The 21,810-nt window shown below is 41.9% G+C and overlaps 1 protein-coding gene across 14 annotated transcripts in view; it reads right to left on the bottom strand.

The window, feature by feature from the left end:
* The window catches only part of rasal2 (RAS protein activator like 2), an 83,499-nt gene that overhangs the window by 42,982 nt on the left and 18,707 nt on the right, over positions 1-21,810 (bottom strand). For 4 of the 14 annotated variants that reach the window (XM_021589514.3, XM_021589517.3, XM_021589516.3 and 1 more), the window contains exon 1: positions 15,601-16,435. The exons of 9 other annotated variants lie outside the window; for them this stretch is intronic. In XM_021589514.3, the coding sequence (XP_021445189.2) occupies positions 15,601-16,120 (520 nt within the window). In that variant the 5' untranslated portion in view covers positions 16,121-16,435. Of the gene's footprint in view, positions 1-15,600; positions 16,436-21,810 lie in introns of those variants that run through there. One more of the 14 variants, XM_021589515.3, reaches the window with a different exon arrangement.

Below are 21,810 nucleotides of genomic sequence, written 5' to 3'. Positions count from 1 at the left end.
AAATAACTTTCTTCTGAAACTCGTCAATCTATTCTCGTTCTGAGAAATGAAAACTATTCCATGCAAGAAATTGCCAAGAAACTGAAGATCTGGTACAGCGCTGTGTACCTCTCCCTTCACAGAACAGCACAGACTGGCTCTAACCAGAATAGAAAGAGGAGTGGGAGGCATCGGTGCACAACTGAGCAAGAGGACAAGTACATTAGTGTCTAGTTTGAGAAACAGATGCCTCACAAGTTCTCAACAGGCAGCTTCATTAAATAGTACCGGCAAAACACCAGTTTCAACATCAACAGCGAAGAGGCGACTCCGGGATGCTGGCCTTCTAGGCAGAGTTGCAAAGAAAAAGCCATATCTCAGACTGGCCAATAAAAAGAAAAGATGGGCAAAAGAACACAGACACTGGACAGAGGAACTCTGCCTAGAAGGCCAGCATCCCGGAGTTGCCTCTTCACTGTTGACATTGAGACTGGTGTTTTGCGGGTACTACTTAATGAAGCTGCCAGTTGAGGACTTGATGCATCTGTTTCTCAAATCTGAAGAAATGGGTAAAAAGAAGCATTTCTAGATGTCCAAAAAAATCTGTCACACTCAAAATAAATCATTTGTATCCAGTCTGTTTTTCAGTATTTTGTATTATAAATGCTAGTGCAGGGCCACGGGAAACATTTTCCCATTGATGATAGCAAAGAGATTCTCGACAGAAAAAAAAAAACTTGTGTAAACTTGCAAAATTACCTCCGGAGGTCAGGCACAACATTCACCCCACAGTTGTCCGACTGAGCAGGGCAGTGGGGACAGAACTGTCTCGATCTTAACACAAGTTGTCATAGCAGAGCAATGATTTTGAAACAGCTGAAATGTACAGACAATTTCCTTATATCTGAGACTTGTTTTGAGTTTTTACTCGAAATTGCAGTAACAGCCTGTTACATCTTGAAATTGTCGCAGTAGCTGCCAGCTGCACTGAGCTACGTTAAACTTTGGAAGCCCATTCCCGCCACCATAATACAAAATAAAAGGTAATATGCCCATCTACAGTTTTAGATATGCAAGTCTAAATTTGGAGATAAGGAAGTCAAATTACTCAAGTCAAAATGGTGAGATAGTAGATTATACAAATATGAAATGTTTTTTCAGTTGTAACATTGTGGTGTGATTTCAGAGTTGGCACCACAGGTCCCAGAGTGGTGGTGGGGGGGGGGGGGGGGGGATTGTTCTTCTGGGGCCCAGAGTTCCTCCTGATCTGGTAGGCTAACCTAACCAGGTAAAACTCTGGGTATGAAATAGTAATACATCTATGGGCTAAGATGGGACAACAGTACTTTGTCCCTCTTTTCAATGTTTTTGTGTCAATAATTAAAAGTGCTGGTGCAAATGCCAGCGTGCCACACATTTGCCAGCAGCCCTGCTATGTTGATATCTGCAAAGTGGATAGATGGAAATCGCCTCACAATCCTACAAATTAAGAAACATAACCTACAGTGCCTTCAGAAAGTATTGAAAGTATACCCGTTGACTTTTTCCACATTTTGATGTTTTACAGCCTGAATTTAAAAAAATATTAATTGAGATTTGGCCTACACAGAATACCCCATTATGACAAACTGGAATGATGTTTTTAGAAATGTTAACAAATGAATTACCATCGGAAATGTCTTGAGTCAATAAGTATTCCATCCCTTTGTTATGGCAAGCCTAAATAAGTTCAGAAGTAAAAATGTGCTTAACAATTCACATAAGTTGCATGGACTCACTCTGTGCAATAATAGTGTTTAACATGATTTTTTAATGACTACCTCATCTCTCCACCCCACACATACAGATAATTGTATGGTTCCTATGTCGAGCATTGAATTTCAAACACAGATGCAACAGCAAAGAACAGGGAGGTTTTTTCAATGTCTCGCAATGAAGGGCACCTATTGGTAGACGGGTAAAAAATAAAAAGTAGACATTGAATATACCTTTGAGCATAGTGAAGTTATTAATTACACACGAAGACATAGGCATTCTTCCTAACTCAGTTGCCAGAGAGGAAAGAAACCACTGAGGGATTTCACCATGAGGCCAATGGTGACTGCAGAAAATGTGGCAAAGCAATTAACACATTGTATCCAGGATAAAAAGTTGAGTGGGGTAAATCCAATACATTACTGAGTACCACTCTTCATATTTTTACAAAAAGTGTTGGCTGCGTCATGATATGGGTATGCTTGTAAATTGTTAAGGACTGGGGAGTTTTTCAGGATAAATAAACGGAATGGAGCAAAGCACTGGCAAAATCCTAGAGGAAAACCTGGTTCAGTCTGTTTTCCACCAGACACTGGGAGATGAATTCATCTTCATAATCAAAATTGACAGTCAGTATCTGGTGTGGCCACCAGCTGCATTAAATACTGCAGTGCATCTCCTCCTCAAGGACTGCAACAGATTTGCCAGTTCTAGCTGTGAGATGTTACCCCACTCTTCCACCAAGGCACCTTGCAAGTTCCCGGACATTTCTGGGGGGAATGGCCCAGCCCTCACCCTCTGATCCAACAGGTCCCAGACATGCTCAATGGGATTGAGATATGGGCTCTTCGCTGGCCATGGCAGAACACTGAAATTCCTGTCTTGCAGGAAATCACGCACAGAACGAGCAGTCTGGCTGGTGGCATTGTCATGCTAGAGAGTCATGTCAGGATGAGCCTGCAGGAAGGGTACAACATGAGGGAGGAGATTGCCTGCAATGACAAGCTCAGTCCGATGATGCTGTGACAAACCGCCCCTGAACATGATGGACCCTCCACCTCCAAATCGATCCCGCCCCAGAGTACAGGCCTCGGTGTAATGCTCATTCCTTCGACGATCAACGCGAATCCGACCATCACCCCTGGTGAGACAAAACCGCGACTCGTCAGTGAAGATAAGTTTTTGTCAGTCCTGTCTGGTCCAGCGACGGTGGGTTTGTGCCCATAGGTGACGTTGTTGCCTGTGATGTCTGGTGAGGACCTGCCTTACAACAGGCCTACAAGCCATCAGTCCAGCCTCTCTCAGCCTATTGCGGACAGTTTTGAGCACTGACGGAGGGATTGTGCATTCCTGGCGTAACTCGGGCAGTTTTTGTTGCCATCCTGTACCTGTCCCGCTGGTGTGAAGTTTGGATGTACCAATCCTGTACAGGTGTTGTTATACGTGGTCTGCCACTGCGAGGACGATCAGCTGTCTGTCCTGTCTCCCTGTAGCGCTGTCTTAGGCATCTCACAGTACATACATTGCAATTTATTGCCCTGGCCACATCGGCAGTCCTCAAGCCTCCTTGCAGCATGCCGACAGGCTGACTATACCGCTGGCGCTGCGAGTGGGAGCGTTGCAAATTAATTTAGAAATCTATATTATTTAATTATTGCGCCAACGAGAGTCTGTGTTGCCAAGGGCTATAATAGAAGTCAATTCTATTTGTGACGCAGATCGCGCTGCAAGTCTTGCCTCTCCCATCTCCTCATTGGTTTATAGAGGCAGGTACTCATGTGCCATCTCCTCATTGGTTATACCCATGTGGGTGACTGAAAGACGAATGAGGTCAGTTGCGGTAATGCACTTAATTTATGAAAGGTGCCAATCGCAATATGAAGTCAAGAGAAGAAAAGGCCTAGAAGGAGGAGAGATGACTAGAAACGATTCGGTTGACTGTTTTATTTCAGGTAAAATAACAACTCAATGTTTATATCCCAGGACAAATTAGCTAGCAACAGCAAGCTAGCTAAATAGGACAAATTAGCTAGCAAGTGTAAGCTAGCTAGCTAAATTGCCATAAATGTTTAATGCTTTTCGACCTGTCCCCAAATTAATGTAATTGGTTCAGAGTTTGTTTTGATATTTTAACCTGCGTGTCATGATCTTGTTTGGTGTGGGGAGACAAAATAAATGTATGCACTATGGCGCACAGGCCCAGCCAGTTTGGGTTCCGTGTAAGGCACGTTGACACAGATGAGCAGGGACCCTGGGCATCTTTCTTTTGGTGTTTTTCAGAGTCCGCAGAAAAGCCTCTTTAGGGTCCTAAGTTTTCATAACTGTGACCTTAATTGCCTACCTTCTGTAAGCTGTTCGTGTCTTAACGACCGTTCCACAGGTGCATGTTCATTAATTGTTTATGGTCCATTGAACAAGCATGGGAAACAGTGTTTAAACCCTTAACAATGAAGATCTGTGAAGTTATTTGGATGTTTATGAATTATCTTTGAAAGACAGGGTCTTGAAAAAGGGATGTTTCTTTTATTGCTGGGTTAATATGCATTTTATTTTTGGGTGGTGGGAATGGGCTTCCATATAAAACAGCTCAACATCTCAACTCCCATGTGAATTATACCCACGTTTTCAGACACAATTTGCATTTACCACAGCCTAATGATGTGCATGATATTGATAAAAGATAAGCATGGTTTGTTATGTTTTAAGGTAGGCCTACTGTACTTCTATTTGTATTAGAAGGGTAATAGGTCATTTTTGATAGGCTAACGTTACATGATGAAGACATGATCCGTTAGCAGTAACTCTGCTTTTGCCTTGAAGATCAAATATAAATGAGTGTATGGACGAGAAAATAAATTGTTTAATTGTCTGCACATGCTTGTGAATTGTTGCATTATTCAAGACAAGAGTGTGGGCCTAAATATAGTTTGCAATGCTTAGCCTCCTGGCTAGCGGCTTCCGACATTTACGGTACTTTTGAGCTGCGAAGCAAGAATGTCAACCGAACCCTCTCGTGGCTTGTGACATTCCCATCGCTAATGTTAATTGAAAAGTGTACGTACATATTATGGATGCACGATATATTGGTAAGCATATCGGAATCGGACGATATTAGCTAAAAATCGGCAACGGCCTGATGTCGAGTTTAACGCCGATGTTCAAAAACAATGTCAAAGCTGACGTGCATACCAATGTAGCGTAGGTAGATGACGTAATGACGCCACGGAGAATAGAGCTAAACATGCAACACAGCATTCCTAACCTAGCCCACAACGTCTGCTGGGTGGACTGAGAAGTCAACAAGTCAAGCAGTCATTTGAAAGAGTAAGACAATTTCAGCGAGTCAACTCAAAGGCTAAATCCATTAACGCCTAGATAATAGAATTCATTGCCATTGACAATCAACCAATCTCTGTCGTGGATGATGTTGGCTTTCGCCGACTGGTCGAGCACCGGTACACACTACCAAATAGGCTCTATTTTTCAGATTTTGCCGTACCGGAGTTACACAGTATTGTTGAAACTCACATCCATGAGCTATTTGCTATGGACGTCACTGCTATTAGCTACACGACTAACATTTGGACCAGCAATGTCAGCCCCGTGAGCATTGAGTCTGACAGCACAGTGGGTCGACAAGGATTTCGTACTGACGAAAGCCATTTTGCATGCTGAAGAATGTGCTGGTTCTCATACCGCTGCTGCCATTTCAATGGCATTTGAGAACATGTTTGAAACATGAACACTCCTAGCTCCATTAGAAACCCTGATTTGATAAATAAGCTCAACTGCGCCTGCATCAGACGTGATACGCTGCCATGGCATTGAAACGCCTGCTCAACAAAAATGCCAACAAAGGGGTTAACTTGGAAAAGTACTCTACTAGAGGCTGTGAACAAGCAATTCCACCATGCTCTATGCTAGTTACAAGGACCGCTACTTTGATGCAGACAAGGAACAGGGTTTATGTGAAATGTTACAGACACAGCTGCACAAGATGGAATGGACACAGTGACAGTGCGCACCGAGGAAGAGAGGCCACGGACAGACAGAGCTGAAACTTCACTGCTTGACACGTATGATGAAATCCTGGTTAAGACTGAACAAATTAACAATGAAACGGCACAGCAAGTAAGTGAAAGAAAAATATTTTGATTATGTTTTACTGGTAATGAGGACTACTATTTAACCGTACTAGAATAATTAAAAGGGCGCAAAAAAAATGTATATCGGTTATCGGGATCGTTTTATTTGGCAAGGAAAATATCAGATATCAAAAATGTCATACCGCGGCATCCCTAGTACATATTATGTAAATTAAAATGTTTTCATGATAGGGCTTATTCTCACAGAATATAGTTTTGTTCCTGTGGTGAGCGCACTCCAGAACTCAATGAAATTGTTAAATATTTAAATTGGCTGTCGTCAGTGATGTTTCTCACATTTGGATGAGCTATTTTCCTGATGCAAAAGGGTCAACCCTACATACTAGGGGTATGGGAAGCAGTGGAGCCTCTGAGGTCAAAGGTGTGATAGAGTGTATCCCAAATGGAGGCCCATTCCCTACATAGTGCACTACTTTCAACCAGGGCCCATAGGGCTTAAGTCAAAAGTTGTGTACTATATAGGGAAGATGGTGCCATTCGTGAATTAACGTATTTCATATCACTTTTTTTATTTAAACTTAATTAACTAGGCAAGTCCGCTAAGAACAAATTCTTATTTGCAATGACGGCCTACCAAAAGGCAAAAAGGCCTACTGCGGGGACGGAGGATTAAATATAAAAAACAAATATAGGACAAAACCAACATCACAACATGAGACAACACAACATAAAGAGAGACCTAAGACGACATAGCATGGCAGCAACACATGACAACACAGCATGGTTGCAACACAACATGGTAGCAGCACAAAACATGGTGCAAACATGATTGGGCACAGACAACAGGGCAAGAAGGTAGAGACAACAATACATCACTGACAGTTGTGGCTGCTTCTCGTAAGAGTGTTTATGATTGAGTCTGAATGAAGAGATTGCAATAAAACTGTCCAGTTTGAGTGTTTGTTGCAACTCGTTCCAGTTGCAAGCTGCAGCGAACTGAAAAGAGGAGCGACCTCGGGATGTGTGCGCTTTGGGGACCTTTAACAGAATGTGACTGGCAGAACGGGTGTTGTATGTGGAGGATGAGGACTGCAGTAGGTATCTCAGACAAGGGGGAGTGAGGGCTAAGAGGGTAAGAAGCATCAACCAGTGGGGTATTGCAACAGGTATATGGAGATGACCAGTGTACAGGAGTATAGAGTGCAGTGATGGCAAATCTGATGGCCGAATGGTAAAGAACATCTAGCCGCTCGAGAGCACCCTTACCTGCCAATCTATACATTTCGTCTCTGTAATCTAGCATGGGTAGGATGGTCATCTGAATCCGGGTTAGTTTGGCAGCTGGGTTGAAAGAGGAGCGAATACTATAGAGGAAACTAAGTCTAGATTTAACCTTAGCCTGCAGCTTTGATATGTGCTGAGAGAAGGAGTGTACTGTCTAGCCATACTCCCAAGCACTTGTATGAGGTGACTACATCAAGCTCTAAACCCTCAGAGGTAGTAATCAGACGTCAAGCCTATAAGCTACTAGATAAGCATGTAGGTTATCATTCATTGAAGAGGTGTGCAGACAAACTCAAGCTTATCTCACATAGCTTTCAAAGACATTCATATCTGACAGACAAATTCTTCCCTTTATTCAGGACATTGTTGTCAGACAGTGGTCCATGGCAAGAGAGGTCTCTCTTTTGATACATACAGCCCCCCCTGCTCAAAGGCCTCACTCGGGCAGATGACCCAAATGAAATGTGAAAAGCCACAGTTGGTTTTCCCAAGACTGGCTCCAACGTTGGGCCCGAGCTTTGAAAGGTGAATGAGCGCTTAGGTGCTGCTGCCACATTCTTTTTGTTATGGTGGTGCATTTATTTGCAGAGGGGCATTTGCATACAAAAGCAGGGGTGTGCAGTTTCCCCTCCACATGCAGCAGGCCCTGCCTTTATGAGACTGCTGCTGTTCCTCCCACTGTGGCCCCCAGGTCAGCAACCACAACTTCACAGCACTCACAGAGCAACCAACCTTTAAAAGGGTAATATTTTGAGGCGGAAGAAGCCCACAGTAATCTAATTTAGGTTCAACACATCACAGAACAGGCGAGCGGCACGAGACAAACTGAATCCTTTTAGTTCATGCACATGGATGCATATGGTTTCATTATCGTCCAATTAGCATTAGTTTTAATTCATTTTCATGAGAGGCCTCCTCCGACCGCTTGTTGTGAGTAATGCAGGCAGGCCTGGGGGAAGTACTGTGAATCGACAATGAGGAAGCCCACATGTTGTTTACTCTACCAAGGAGAAGTAAAACATCAAATGGAGAGCACTTTCAGTTACAGGCTAGTACAACTGGCAGTAGGCTCCATGGAGGCTTCCTAACATGTATGTTAAAATGTTTGAGAACATTGCTGCTTAATGAGGATGGATTAACCCCCCCCACCCAACTATTTTCCTTATATCTGAAGGGTATTGTCGGTATCAAAGCCAAAACCTTTTTTTCAGCCTAACAACCTAGTAATCAATTCGGTAAACTTCTGCCTACGGTTTAGTATGAAATGTAGCTGTAATGCTGAACCAGCATTGGCACGCACTACACTCTTAAACTCTTGATGGTTGCTAAGCAGCGGCCAATAACCATCCTCTGAACTTTGAGGCATGTCACTTCTCCCATCTATTCGCAAGGCCCGCCACTAAGAATGCAGTGTTTACTTAACTTTATCACAACTGGATGGATCCATAAAGAATTTTAGTGGAAATAATTATCACTGAATGATGAAAATATTGAAATAAAGTAGGCTAATAACACAATTGAATGAATGTAATCAAATTGTTGCTTACTGAAACTCCCAAAGTCATCCAATCGTTGTAATACATTACTAGCAATAGCCTGCCAGTTGGACACACTGCCAAATTCTCTAAAACAACATTGGAGGCGGCTTATGGTAGAGGAATTAACATTAAATTATCTGGTAACAGCCCTGGTGGGCATTCCTGCAGTCAGAATGCCAATTGCAAACTCCCTCAGAACTAGAGACATCTGTGGCATTGTGTTGTGACAAAACTGCACATTTTAGAGTGGCCTTTTATTGTCCCCAGCACAAGATGCACCTGTGTAATGATCGCACTGTTTAATCAGCTTCTTGATATGCCACACCTGTCAGGTGGATGGTTTATTTTGGCAAAGGACAAATACTCAGTAATAGGGACGTAAACAAATTTGCGCACAAAATTTGAGAGAACTAAGCTTTTTGTGTATGGAAAATTTCAGAGATATTTTATTTCAGCGTGAAACATCAGACCAACACTTTACAATTTGTGTTTTTGTATTTTTGTTAAGTGTAAATAAGTTACATATACACAGGGAAGCCATTGTGTGACAGATGAAATTGTCCACTTTCAGACTAGGCCTAGTGGCCTACACCTTCAGTCCCTTAAAAATCTAACATTTTTCTTATTAGAACACAGTGAAGTGTGACTAATTACACAAAAGCCCATCACATCAGTGATCAAGTTCTAACTTACCCCCTCCCATGTAACCAAACCTATAAAATGGAGGGAACTAGGCTCTGGCCCTAATATTCCCTGACGGCTAATTTCAGGAAAAATAAATAGATTATTCTCATCTGTCAAGCCACAGTTGTATGAGCATTGTTATTTCTACTCTTGAATTACAGTTGGCATAAATGCATGCATGACCTAAGAATACACACTGCAGATGTGCTGTGAGGTGAAAATTATCAGGGACCATTTCCATTAATTTCAGCATGACAAATCACCATGGGTATAACAGACTGCTCCGTTCTCATATATTGATGGGAAATCAAATACCATGGTACAGATCAGAAATGACCTAACCATTTTCAAGCAAGATATCTTTTTCCTTTTCATGTTGGTTGCCAGGAATGGGGGGAGAAAAAAAGTCTTATTTTCGGAGACTCCGAATATTACACTTCATGTGAAACTTTAGTTGGAAAATGCAATTAGCATAAATTAAAGAATGTTCACACACCCTGCTCTTTGGTTAAGCATAACAGGATTCAAGTCAATTAAATGGTGAATATCTGCTCCTCTATCGGAAAGGCGGTCCAAAGGCAGATCCCTTACAAGCAATTAGAAGCAGACTCCTCCCCACAGGAAAAAAAAAAGCAAGATATGAAAATGCACAATAGTACACACTTGTATTGCAGTAAATAATAGCAACAGAAACCTAAATAGGGAACTATACCTTGGTACTAAGACTGCAAGATATGGGCAAAATATTGTGATTGCGATTTGACTTGTAATATACTGTAGATCAAAACATTTGGGAGAACTGTTTGAATCATAGAAATAGAACGATTTATTTTAAGAAGCAAAGAGGAAAGCTGCATTATTCTTGTTTGGAACAATCTGTTGACTGTATTTGACCTCAAAATTCAAAAAAGGCACTCGCGCGTCTGAGCTATCTTTTTTGCAGATGCATGGTAACAGTTGAATAAGATGAGAAAAAAGAAGTAACCCGCACACTGCTCTTTAATAAGCTTTGCGTGTCGGCCTTAAGGCCTTTGTGAGTTTTATTTTATTTTATTAGCAGCCTTATGTAGACATAGCTCCAACCACATCCGTTCAATGCATTGAATGGGGTTGGAGTCGAGGGGAAATAATTCAAATGTTACCAAATATAACAATGTGCCTTTCATAAATATTCTAATAAAGTGTGTACATAAAACATATTAAACATCTGTAAAACCCCAATGAGGACATCGACCAATCAAGCAAGTTTTCATAAATCATTGTGTCTGCCGCGAGAAAAATTGAGTAATCATAAGTGGTGGCATTAATTTGACATAACAGCATGCAAACTTATAGTGAATCTATGTATTTTAACCCTCCTGTTATGTTGTGGGTCAATTTGACCAGTTAACCTCTCCTTTTCTCCATGAAATTAAATGACTTTTCTTCATTTAGGGTCATGAACCTAACTTCAAAATGTGAACATACTGATGGTAATATAGAATGGTCACTGTCACCACAAAGAAGTCAAGGTCGACTGTCAGCTTCCAATGTAATCAAAATTGTTCCAGGGCCGACCGATTTTCTCTGCCCCCTTCGCCAAGACAGTAAAAGCTAAACCACTTGTGTAGAATTCAATAAATACAACTGCAGAAAGGACACACAAACATTGTGTTCAACATGTGGAGAGAAAGGCTGAAGGGAACATTTTGACCAATAGGGTCAAATCACACCGAATTGTTACCATTACTGGGAAATACAAAACAAATGCCTTCTTGGGGAAACAGAAAATGCTCATTTGTGAAAAAGGAAATATGTTTAATAAATAGTTCTTAAATATAAAGTTTTTGAAATCAAATGTTCTTGTATTTTTTCTTCATGAAAAGGTCAGACAAGACAAAATAACGCTGTGTTTGTTTTTACTTGATTCTTTGACAGTCTGTGTTTAAACTGTGTGGGTCAATTTGACCCATACCACAATGAACAATATTTTTTCAGCAAAGCACAAATGGTTAAAAGTGGATTATTTTGCTTTTCATTCAGTCGCTTAGTAGCCTAGGCCTACTCCCGACCAAAGTCTTCACTTGATAATCAATGTGATTTTGTTTCACTGAATCTCTATCTGTAGGCTATTTGCTTAATTGGTTTCTGGCTCTGCAAATAAGTGGAGGTGGAATTGCTTGTATTTTTGTTTCCTCATCTATCACTGATCAGAAACATTTAGCATGCAATAATGTAGCCTAAATCAAGAGCAGGCCAATTTGTCTGCTGGATCACGCATAGGCAACTCCAAAAGCCTGCGGGAGATTGTGAAACATGAACAAGAGACTCACATCCTTTTGAAAATAGGATTGCTATCATTTTCTATCGGTCAATTGGAAGATCAGAAAAGCATTGACTTGGGTTCTGTTTAAAAATACTTTTTTTTTATATGACCGCGGTTCTACATGCATACACACGATAACATACAGTACGCACTATACACACAGATTTTGTGTGGTAGATATGTGGTAGTAGAGTAGGGGTCTGAGGGCACACAATGTGTTGTGAAATCTGTAGCGAATGTATTGTAATGTTTTAAAATTGTATGATTGCCATCATTTTCCTGGACCACAGGAATAGTAGCTGCTGCCTTGGTAGCATCTAATGGGGATCCATAATAAATAGAAATACATGATCCCGTGGCAGAAGAATATTGTTTGCATTTTATTCTGTTATATTCTATTATAGTCTTAATATAAAATATAGCCTATGGTCTGTTGACTGTGTCTGTTTAACAAAATAATAAACTATTGCATTTATTTGGATGGCGCAGCCAACAGAATATGCTATTCTATTGAAAAAATAATAAGACAAATTATATATATATATATATATAATTATAATTATTATTATTATTATTATTATGTTTCTTAGGACCTGCCTAAACAAATTAATAAAGGATTTATTTTTGTGTATATTCTCCATAGGTTTATTAAAAATAGAAGCCCACCTACATCTGCACACTACTCGTCCCCGGTCATGCCGGCATGCGCCAGTGAGGTATAAAAGGCGTATGCAGGCAAGAACGTGGTAAACATGGGCCTGTTTGTAAGGTGGACATACAAATAGTGCCCAATGGTTCTTTTTACAGGCAAAATACTGTGAATCCTATGTGAAAGAAGTATATACAGTGCATTCGGAAAGTATTCAGATCCCTTCACCTTTTCCACATTGCAATGTTACAGCCTTAATATAAAATAGTTTTTTTTAAAACTCAATCTACACACAATATCACATTTACATAAGTATTCAGACCCTTTACTCAGTACTTTGTTGAAGCACCTTTTGTCAGCGATACAGACTCGAGTATTCTTGGGTATGATGCTACAAGCATCTCTCTAGAGATGTTCGATCGGGTTCAAGTCCAGGCTCTGGCAGGGCCACTCAAGGACATTCATTGTCTTGGCTGTGTGCTTAGGGTTGTTGTCCTGTTGAAAGATGAACCAACACCCCAGTCTGAAGTCCTGAGTGCTCTGGAGCAGGTTTTCATCAAGGATCTCTATATTTTGCTCCGTTCATCTTTCTCTCAAACCTGACTAGTCTCCCAGTCCCTGCCACTGAAAAACATCCCCACAGCATGATGCTGCCACCACCATGCTTCACGGTAGAGATGGTGCCATATTTCCTCCAGACGTGACGCTTGGCATTCAGACCAAATAGTTAAATCTAGGTTTCATCAGACTGAATACATATTGTTTATCATGTTCTGAGTGTCCTTTGGGTGCCTTTTGGCAAACTCCAAGCGGGCAGTCATGTGCCTTTTACTGAGGATTGGCCTCCGCCAGGCCACTCTACTATAAAGGCCTGATTGGTGGAGTGCTGCAGAGATGGCTGTTCTTCTGGAAGGTTATCCCATTGCCACAGAGGAACTCGGGAGCTCTGTCAGAGTGACCATCGGGTTCTTGGTCACCTCCATGACCAAGGCCCTTCTCCCCTGATTGCTCAGTTTGGCCGGGTGACCAGCTCTAGGAAGAGTCTTGGTGGTTCCAACTTTTTCCATTTAAGAATGATGGAGGCCACTGCGTTCTTGGGGAACTTCAATGCTGCAGAGATTTGTTGGTACCCTTCCCTAGATCGGTGCCTCAACACAATCCTGTCTCTGAGTTCTACGGACAATTCCTTTGACCTCATGGCTTGGTTTTTGCTCTAACAACTGTGGGACCTTATATAGATAGGTGTGTGCCTTTCCAAATCATATCCAATCAATTGATTTTACCACAGGTTGCATCCAATCAAGTTTTAGAAACATTAAGGATGATCAATGGAAACAGGATGCACCTGAGCTCAATTTTGAGTTTCAAAGCAAAGGGTCTGAATACGTATGTACAGTTGAAGTCGGAAGTTTACATACACTTAGGTTGGAGTCATTAAAACTCATTCTTCAACCACTCCACAAATGTCTCCTCTTTGCTTGACATCATGGGAAAATCAAAAGAAATCAGCCAAGAACTCCAAAAGTCTGCTCACAAGGATGAACCAATTTCCAAATGCCTGAAGGTACCACATTCATCTGTACAAACAATAGTATGCAAGTATAAACACCATGGGACCACGTAGCCGTCATACCGCTCATCCTAGCCGTCATACCGCTCATCCTAGAGATGAACTTTGGTGCGAAAAGTGCAGATCAATCCCAGAACAGCAGCAAAGGAAACGGGTACAAAAGTATCTATATCCACAGTAAAACGAGTCCTATATCAACATAACCTGAAAGGCCGCTCAGCAAGAAAGAAGCCACTGCTCCAAAACCTCCATTAAAAAGCCAGACTACGTTTGCAGCTGCACATGAGGACAAAGATCTTACATTTTGGAGAAATGTCCTCTGGTCTGATGAAACAAAAATAGAACTGTTTGGCCATAATGACCATTATTATGTTTGGAGGAAAAAGGGGGATGCTTGCAAGCCGAAGAACATCATCCCAACCGTGAAGCAGGGGGTGGCAGCGCTTTGCTGCAGGAGGGACTGGTGCACTTCACAAAATAGATGGCATCGTGAGGATGGAAATGGATGTGGATATATTGAAGCAACATCAGTCAGGAAGTTAAAGCTTGGTTGCAAATGGGTCTTCCAAATGGACAATGACCCCAAGCATACTTCCAAAGTTGTGGCAAAATGGCTTAAGGACAACAAAGTCAAGGTATTGGAGTGGCCATCACAAAGCCCTGACCTCAATCCTATAGAACATTTGTGGGCAGAACTGAAAAAGCATGTGCGAGCAAGGAGGCCTACAAACCTGACTCAGTTACACCAGCTCTGTCAGGAGGAATGGGCCAAAATTCACCCAACTTATTGTGGGAAGCTTGTGGAAGGCTACCCGAAACATTTGACCCAAGTTATACAATTTAAAGGCAATGCTACCAAATACTAATTGAGTGCATGTAAACTTCTGATCCACTGGGAATGTGATGAAATAAAAGCTTAAATAAACCACTCTATACTATTATTCTGACATTTCACATTCTTAAAATAAAGTGGTGATCCTAACTGACCTAAGACAGGGAATTTTTACTAAGATTAAATGTCAGGAATTGTGAAAAACTTAGTTTAAAATGTATTTGGCTAAGGTGTATGTAAACTTCTGACTTCAACTGTAAATTAGTTATTTTGATTATTTTTTATAAATTTGCCAACATTTCTAAAAACCTGTTTCCCTTTGTTATTATGGGGTATTGTGTCGATTGATGATTTGTTTTTTTTAATATTTACTCCATTTTAGAATAAGGCTGTAACGTAATAAAATGTGGAATAAGGGAAGGAGTCTGAATACTTTCCGAATGCACTGTAAAGAGGATATAACAGAGAGGAGGAGGAACTGCGCCGCTTGAGTGACAGGGGGCGGGAGTTGTGTGGGAAGCAGCTGCAAGAGAAGAAAACTATAAGTAAAGTATAAAAGCGGACGTTACACGCAGCGGTTGGCGTTTCAAAAATATTGCGTGAGATATGGATCGCTTGCAATATGGATACTGACAATGTCAACATTGTGATTTCAATGTGAATTTGATTAATTGTGCAGCCCTACTTGGTGCAGCAGTTAGGCTATTTCAATTTCAAAATAATTGCAAACCCTTTTAAAACACTTTCGGTCATGTATTGGACTTAATAAATAAAACACACCACTCAAAATAAACTGTAGAGTAAACTCAAATGAGATGCGCCTTCAGAAGGAAGGTCTCTTACTCTCTTGCACACACACACACACACACGCACAGAGAGAGATGGAGCGCTCTCCTACCAGGCACTTGGTTCTCAGGGTCAAGCTCATCCTTGATGTTGAGAATCCTACTGATCCTCCGCGATACAGAGGAGAACAGGCCGTGGACAAAGGGGCCATTTTGATCCTCCCCGTCTGAGAGCCCCTTCCTGACTGCAGTCTTGTCTGTACTGCTGCCAGCCCCTGGCTCTGATACAGACCTGTGGTAGGGAATCAGGGAGCGCAGTGACCGCAGCCTCTCCTGTCCACTGTGCTGCTCCGCAGGTCCAGTAGTACTGCTGGAGGTGGTCATCCTTCCGGGGAGACTCAACACCCTGAAGTGGATAGGTTCCAGCGCACTGTGATCTCTACTGTCCAACCTGGCAGAAATCCTCCAGTCGTAACCGTCCAGTGGCTTCTCTGGAGTGGACTGGGAAAGCTGCTTCAGCCAGGGTTTTCTGTAATGGTGCCAGTGGTAAGAACCACCCATGCCAAATTGAGACTGAGTAGGTCTCTGACTTAAATGTCTGCTGTGGTCTGGAGACTCTCTCGGTAGACTCATTATCAAATCCAAACAATGAGTCAGTAGATCAAATCTTGCGTGAGCAAAAACACAGATTACAGCCAGCGAATGGCTGCTCAACCTGATGGTTGGTTGACAGCTGTGAGATCTTTTAACTTACAACAGCGACCATTTCTTTGAGTAGTAGTAATGCGCCAAACCCTTGAGTAGAAAATCTCTTTAATAAAAAAGGTAGACCACAGGTTCCACTCCAACTATAGTTGAGTAATAAATCGAAGGTCTGCGAGTTCAGTATCTTGCTCACTGGCTGATAGTGGCCTTCCTGGGAGGAAGTGGGGTGTCAGACGTATAAGTAAGCTTCCTTAAGGCCTGTCCAATCAGATGCTACTATACTGTAGGCCTCAGGTTGTGGTTTTCCGTATAAACAGTTACGGTTATTATTATTTTTAGACCGGTCTTTGTGCTCGTTAAAAAAATAGAAAGGACTGTTTATCGTCATTACGGCCCCATGATGATCGTATGAACTGTTCATAGACGTCAAACACTCAAGGGCTTGGCGAGATTTCTCAAATCATTGGATGTGCCATTAAAATGTACATTGTGTAACTTACAATATTAACGCAACAGTCTAGACAGAATAAATAAGCAAGCAACATATTTCTGCAATCTCTGTGCTACAAAAAAAAGAATTTAAATGTTTTTCTTCTGCCATTCACTGGAGTCCATCACACATTTAAAATGTAAGTGTAAAGAAAACCTCCAGAGGGGTTTTCAGTTGTCTGGCGCAAATAACCAACGCAACACTTGAGAGTTAGAAAAAAAATTAAGAGGAGACTTCGTAAGTAATTTAGACTAAATGAATGGATTGTCACGTCACACAGAGGGGGTGCCATTAACACCGGGGACATAACAGTAGGCATGATGAGGACAGTCTGTCAATGGCTGCTGAAGAACCACATACAACCACATGCTCATCAAGTTGAGAGTGAAAAGTGTAGCACTGGCAATTCCACAGTGAAGTGGTCCTGAAAATTAAATGAAAGAAAAATTGGCAGATTTCTTGTTGAGCGGATGGTCAGGAGGATGGAACGTAATTACAAAACATTTTGACTGCAAATTGACCGCAAGAAGCCCAAACAGATATCAGATTTGACTAAAACATAATAATTTCAAACCTTGCTTACATTTGTATATGATCACATACTGTACATCTCTATTATGTGTGGGAATACTTTGGAAGAGATTTTCAAAATGTATTTGCTGGTGTTTTTACAGTCGTTTATGTCAAACAATAAAAAATAATTGTATTTTTTTCCCTCAGAAAACATGGAGGCTGCTCTAACGGAATGGCACGGTGTCATAAATATGCATGGGTCCTCTTAAATGCGGTGCCCTAACTGGGCCCCAGTCCTCTGTGATCAGAGAGGAAATGGGAGAGTTGTCCCACTGGGGGCTATGCTGGCTACAGGCCATAGCACCTCATTTTGCCTTGGTCATCAGGGCTTATTAGAGTGCGCATCACTATCAGGGGCAGGGATGGCAGGATCCAGCGCAACTTGAAAACCACCACAGCAAGACTGCTTTAGTTTTAAAAGAAAGAAAAGCATGGCTGTCTCAAATGGCTCACTATTTCCTTTGTGCACTACTTTTGACCAGAGCCTTATGTGCCCTTGTCAAAAGGAGCGCACCATATAGGGAATAGGGTCGGGGCACGGAGTCCATGTGACCCACATGCTTGTGTCGTGCAATAAGGCAGTAACCAGGTGGCAAAGCTGAGCAACAGTCACCATTATTCATCACATCTAGGTCAGTGCTGACTGCTGTGCTGAGAAACCAACAGCCTAAGATGCAGAGCAGGGGAGTCCCACCAGGGATGTGTTCAAAGTGTGAATGTGAGAATTTAAAGAGTCAGTGGTAAGAGATGGACAATTTCCTCATCACTGCTTCCTGTGTACTTGAGGGGGGAGGACCCAGCAGCCTCTTTGTCAGATACTCCTGTGGTGTTACAGCCCCTCCTTCCCTGACAGTGATGGTCTGAGACTATCCTGTAGAAACAGCTTTGAACAACAGGACTGCAAATATACAGTATATAGGTGGAATGAGCTGGAGAACAGTTTGGTATTTTTGGGATATTTTATTCATGGCCTTTGCTACCAAAGCAGCAATGTTCCTAAGTAAATATATATACTGAACACAAAAATAAATGCTACATGCAACAATTTAAAAGATTTTACTGAAGAAATCAGTCCCTAATCTATGGATTTTCACATGACTGGGAATGCAGATTGGTCACAGATACCTTAAAAAATTAAATGTACCTCACAAAGGGCCTCAGGATCTCGTCACGGTCCTCTGGTATATATAAATTGGCATCGATAAATTGTGTTCGTTGTCCATAGCTTGCGCCTGCCATACCATTACCCCATTGTGGCGGTGAGGTTCTCAGTTGACATTAGCAAACCGCTCGCCCACACAACACCATACACATGGTCTGAGGTTGTGAGGCCGGTTGGACGTACTACCAAATTCTCTAAAACGACATTGGAGGCAGCTTATGGTAGAGAAATTAACATTCAATTCTCTGGCAACAGCTCTGCCAATTGCAAGCTCCCTCAAAACTTGAGACATCTGTGACATTGTGTTGTGTGACGAAACTGCACATTTTAGAGTGGCCGTTTATTGTCCCCAGCAGGAGAAATGCTCACTAACAGGGATGTAAACATAATTGTGCACAACATTTGAGAGAAATAAGCTTTTAGTGCGTATGGAACATTTCTGGGATTTTATTTAACCTTTATTTAACTAGGCAAGTCAGTTAAGAACAAATTCTTATTTGCAATGACGGCCTACCGCGGCCAAAGCCGTACGACACTGGGCCAATTGTGCGCCGCCTTATGGGACTCCCAATTATGGCCGGTTGTGATACAGCCTGGAATCGAACCAGTGTCTGAAGTGACGCCACTAGCACTGAGATGCAGTGCCTTAGACTGCTGCGCCATTAATTTTATTTTAGCTCATAGGACAAACACCTTACATGTTGCATTTATTATTTTGTTCATAAGAGAGAGAGAGAGAGAGAGAGAGAGAGCGAGAGAGAGCGAGAGAGAGAGAGCGAGAGAGAGAGAGCGAGAGAGAGCGAGAGAGAGCGAGAGAGAGCGAGCGAGCGAGCGACACACACATACATACACTGAGTGGACAAAACATTAGGAACACCTTCCTAATATTTAGTTGCACACCCTTTTAACCCCAGAACTGCCTTAATTCGTCACCTCTACAAGGTGACTAAAGCATTCCACAGGGATGCTGGCCCGTGTTGACTCCAATGCTTCCAATTGAAGTGGCTTTAAGCTTTAAGGGCCAAGCTTCCTGCCATCCAGGACCTATATAATAGGCGGTGTGAGAGGAAAGTACATAAAATTGTCAGACTCCAGTCACCCAAATCATAGATTGTTTTCAATTGATTTGCAAATTATTGTGGAAAATAAGTATTTGGTCACCTACAAACAAGCAAGATTTCTGGCTCTCACAGACCTGTAACTTCTTCTTTAAGAGGCTCCTCTGTCCTCTACTCGTTACCTGTATTAATGGCACCTGTTTGAACTTGTTATCAGTACAAAAGACACCTGTCCACAACCTCAAACAGTCACACTCCAAACTCCACTATGGCCAAGACCAAAGAGCTGTCAAAGGACACCAGAAACTAAATTGTAGACCTGCACCAGGCTGGGAAGACTGAATCTGCAATAGGTAAGCAGCTTGGTTTGAAGAAATCAACTGTGGGAGCAATTATTAGGAAATAATTGGACATACAAGATCACTGATAATCTCCCTCGGCCTGGGGCTCCACGCAAGATCTCACCCCGTGGGGTCAAAATGATCACAAGAACGGTGAGCAAAAATCCCAGAACCACACGGGGGAGGGACCTAGTGAATGACCTGCAGAGAGCTGGGACCAAAGTAACAAAGCCTACCATCAGTAACACACTACGCCGCCAGGGACTCAAATCCTGCAGTGCCAGACATGTCCCCCTGCTTAAGCCAGTACATGTCCAGGCCAGTCTGAAGTTTGCTAGAGAGCATTTGGATGATCCAGAAGAAGATTGGGAGAATGTCATATGGTCAGATGAAACCAAAATATAACTTTTTAGTAAAATCTCAACACGTCGTGTTTGGAGGACAAAGAATGCTGAGTTGCATCCAAAGAACACCATACCTACTGTGAAGCATGGGGGTGGAAACATCATGCTTTGGGGCTGTTTTTCTGCAAAGGGACCAGGACGACTGATCCGTGTAAAGGAAAGAATGAATGGGGCCATGTATCGTGAGATTTTGAGCGAAAACCTCCTTCCATCAGCAAGGGCATTGAAGATGAAACGTGGCTGGGTCTTTCAGCATGACAATGATCCCAAACACACCGCCCGGGCAACGAAGGAGTGGCTTTGTAAGAAGCATTTCAAGGTCCTGGAGTGGCCTAGCCAGTCTCCAGATCTCAACCCCATTGAAAATCTTTGGAGAGAGTTGAAAGTCCGTGTTGCCCAGCAACAGCCCCAAAACATCACTGCTATACAGGAGATCTGCATGGAGGAATGGGCCAAAATACCAGCAACAGTGTGTGAAAACCTTGTGAAGGCTTACAGAAAACGTTTGACCTCTTTCATTGCCAACAAAGGGTATATAACAAAGTATTGAGATAAACTTTTGTTATTGACCAAATACTTATTTTCCACCATAATTTGCAAATAAATTCATTAAAAATCCTACAATGTGATTTTCTGGATTTTTTTTCCTCATTTTGTCTGTCATAGTTGAAGTGTACCTATGATGAAAATTACAGGCCTCTCATCTTTTTAAGTGGGAGAACTTGCACAATTGGTGGCTGACTAAATACTTTTTTGCCCCACTGTATGTATAAATTACCTCAACTAACCTGTAACCCCGTACACTGACTCGTTACCCCCTGTACATAGCCTCTTTATTGTTTTGTTATTGTGTTACTTATTTTTGTACTTTAGTTTATTTGGTAAACATTTTCTTAAACTCTTCTTGAACTGCACTGTTGGTTAAGGGCTTGTAAGTAAGCATTCCATGGTAAGGTCTACACTTGATGTATTTGGCGCATGTGACAAATAGTTTGATTTGAGGTCACCTAGTCAGTCTGTTATGGAAAGAGCATAATGCTTTGTGCACAGTGTATATACAGTGCCTTGCGAAAGTATTCGGCCCCCTTGAACTTTGCGAACTTTTTCAAACATAAAGATATAAAACTGTATTTTTTTGTGAAGAATCAACAACAAGTGGGACACAATCATGAAGTGGAACGACATTTATTGGATATTTCAAACTTTTTTAACAAATCAAAAACTGAAAAATTGGGCGTGCAAAATTATTCAGCCCCCTTAAGTTAATACTTTGTAGCGCCACCTTTTGCTGCGATTACAGCTGTAAGTCGCTTGGGGTATGTCTCTATCAGTTTTGCACATCGAGAGACTGACATTTTTTCCCATTCCTCCTTGCAAAACAGCTCGAGCTCAGTGAGGTTGGATGGAGAGCATTTGTTAACAGCAGTTTTCAGTTCTTTCCACAGATTCTCGATTGGATTCAGCCCAATTTTTCAGTTTTTGATTTGTTAAAAAAGTTTGAAATATCCAATAAATGTCGTTCCACTTCATGATTGTGTCCCACTTGTTGTTGATTCTTCACAAAAAAATACAAGTTCAAGGGGGCCGAAT

The sequence above is a fragment of the Oncorhynchus mykiss genome, chromosome 28, assembly GCF_057628025.1.
Source record: "Oncorhynchus mykiss isolate SJ-2025 chromosome 28, ASM5762802v1, whole genome shotgun sequence".
Lineage (NCBI taxonomy): Eukaryota > Metazoa > Chordata > Actinopteri > Salmoniformes > Salmonidae > Oncorhynchus > Oncorhynchus mykiss.
Note: the sequence above shows the minus strand (reverse complement) of the source record. Positions and strands in the feature narration are given on the sequence as shown.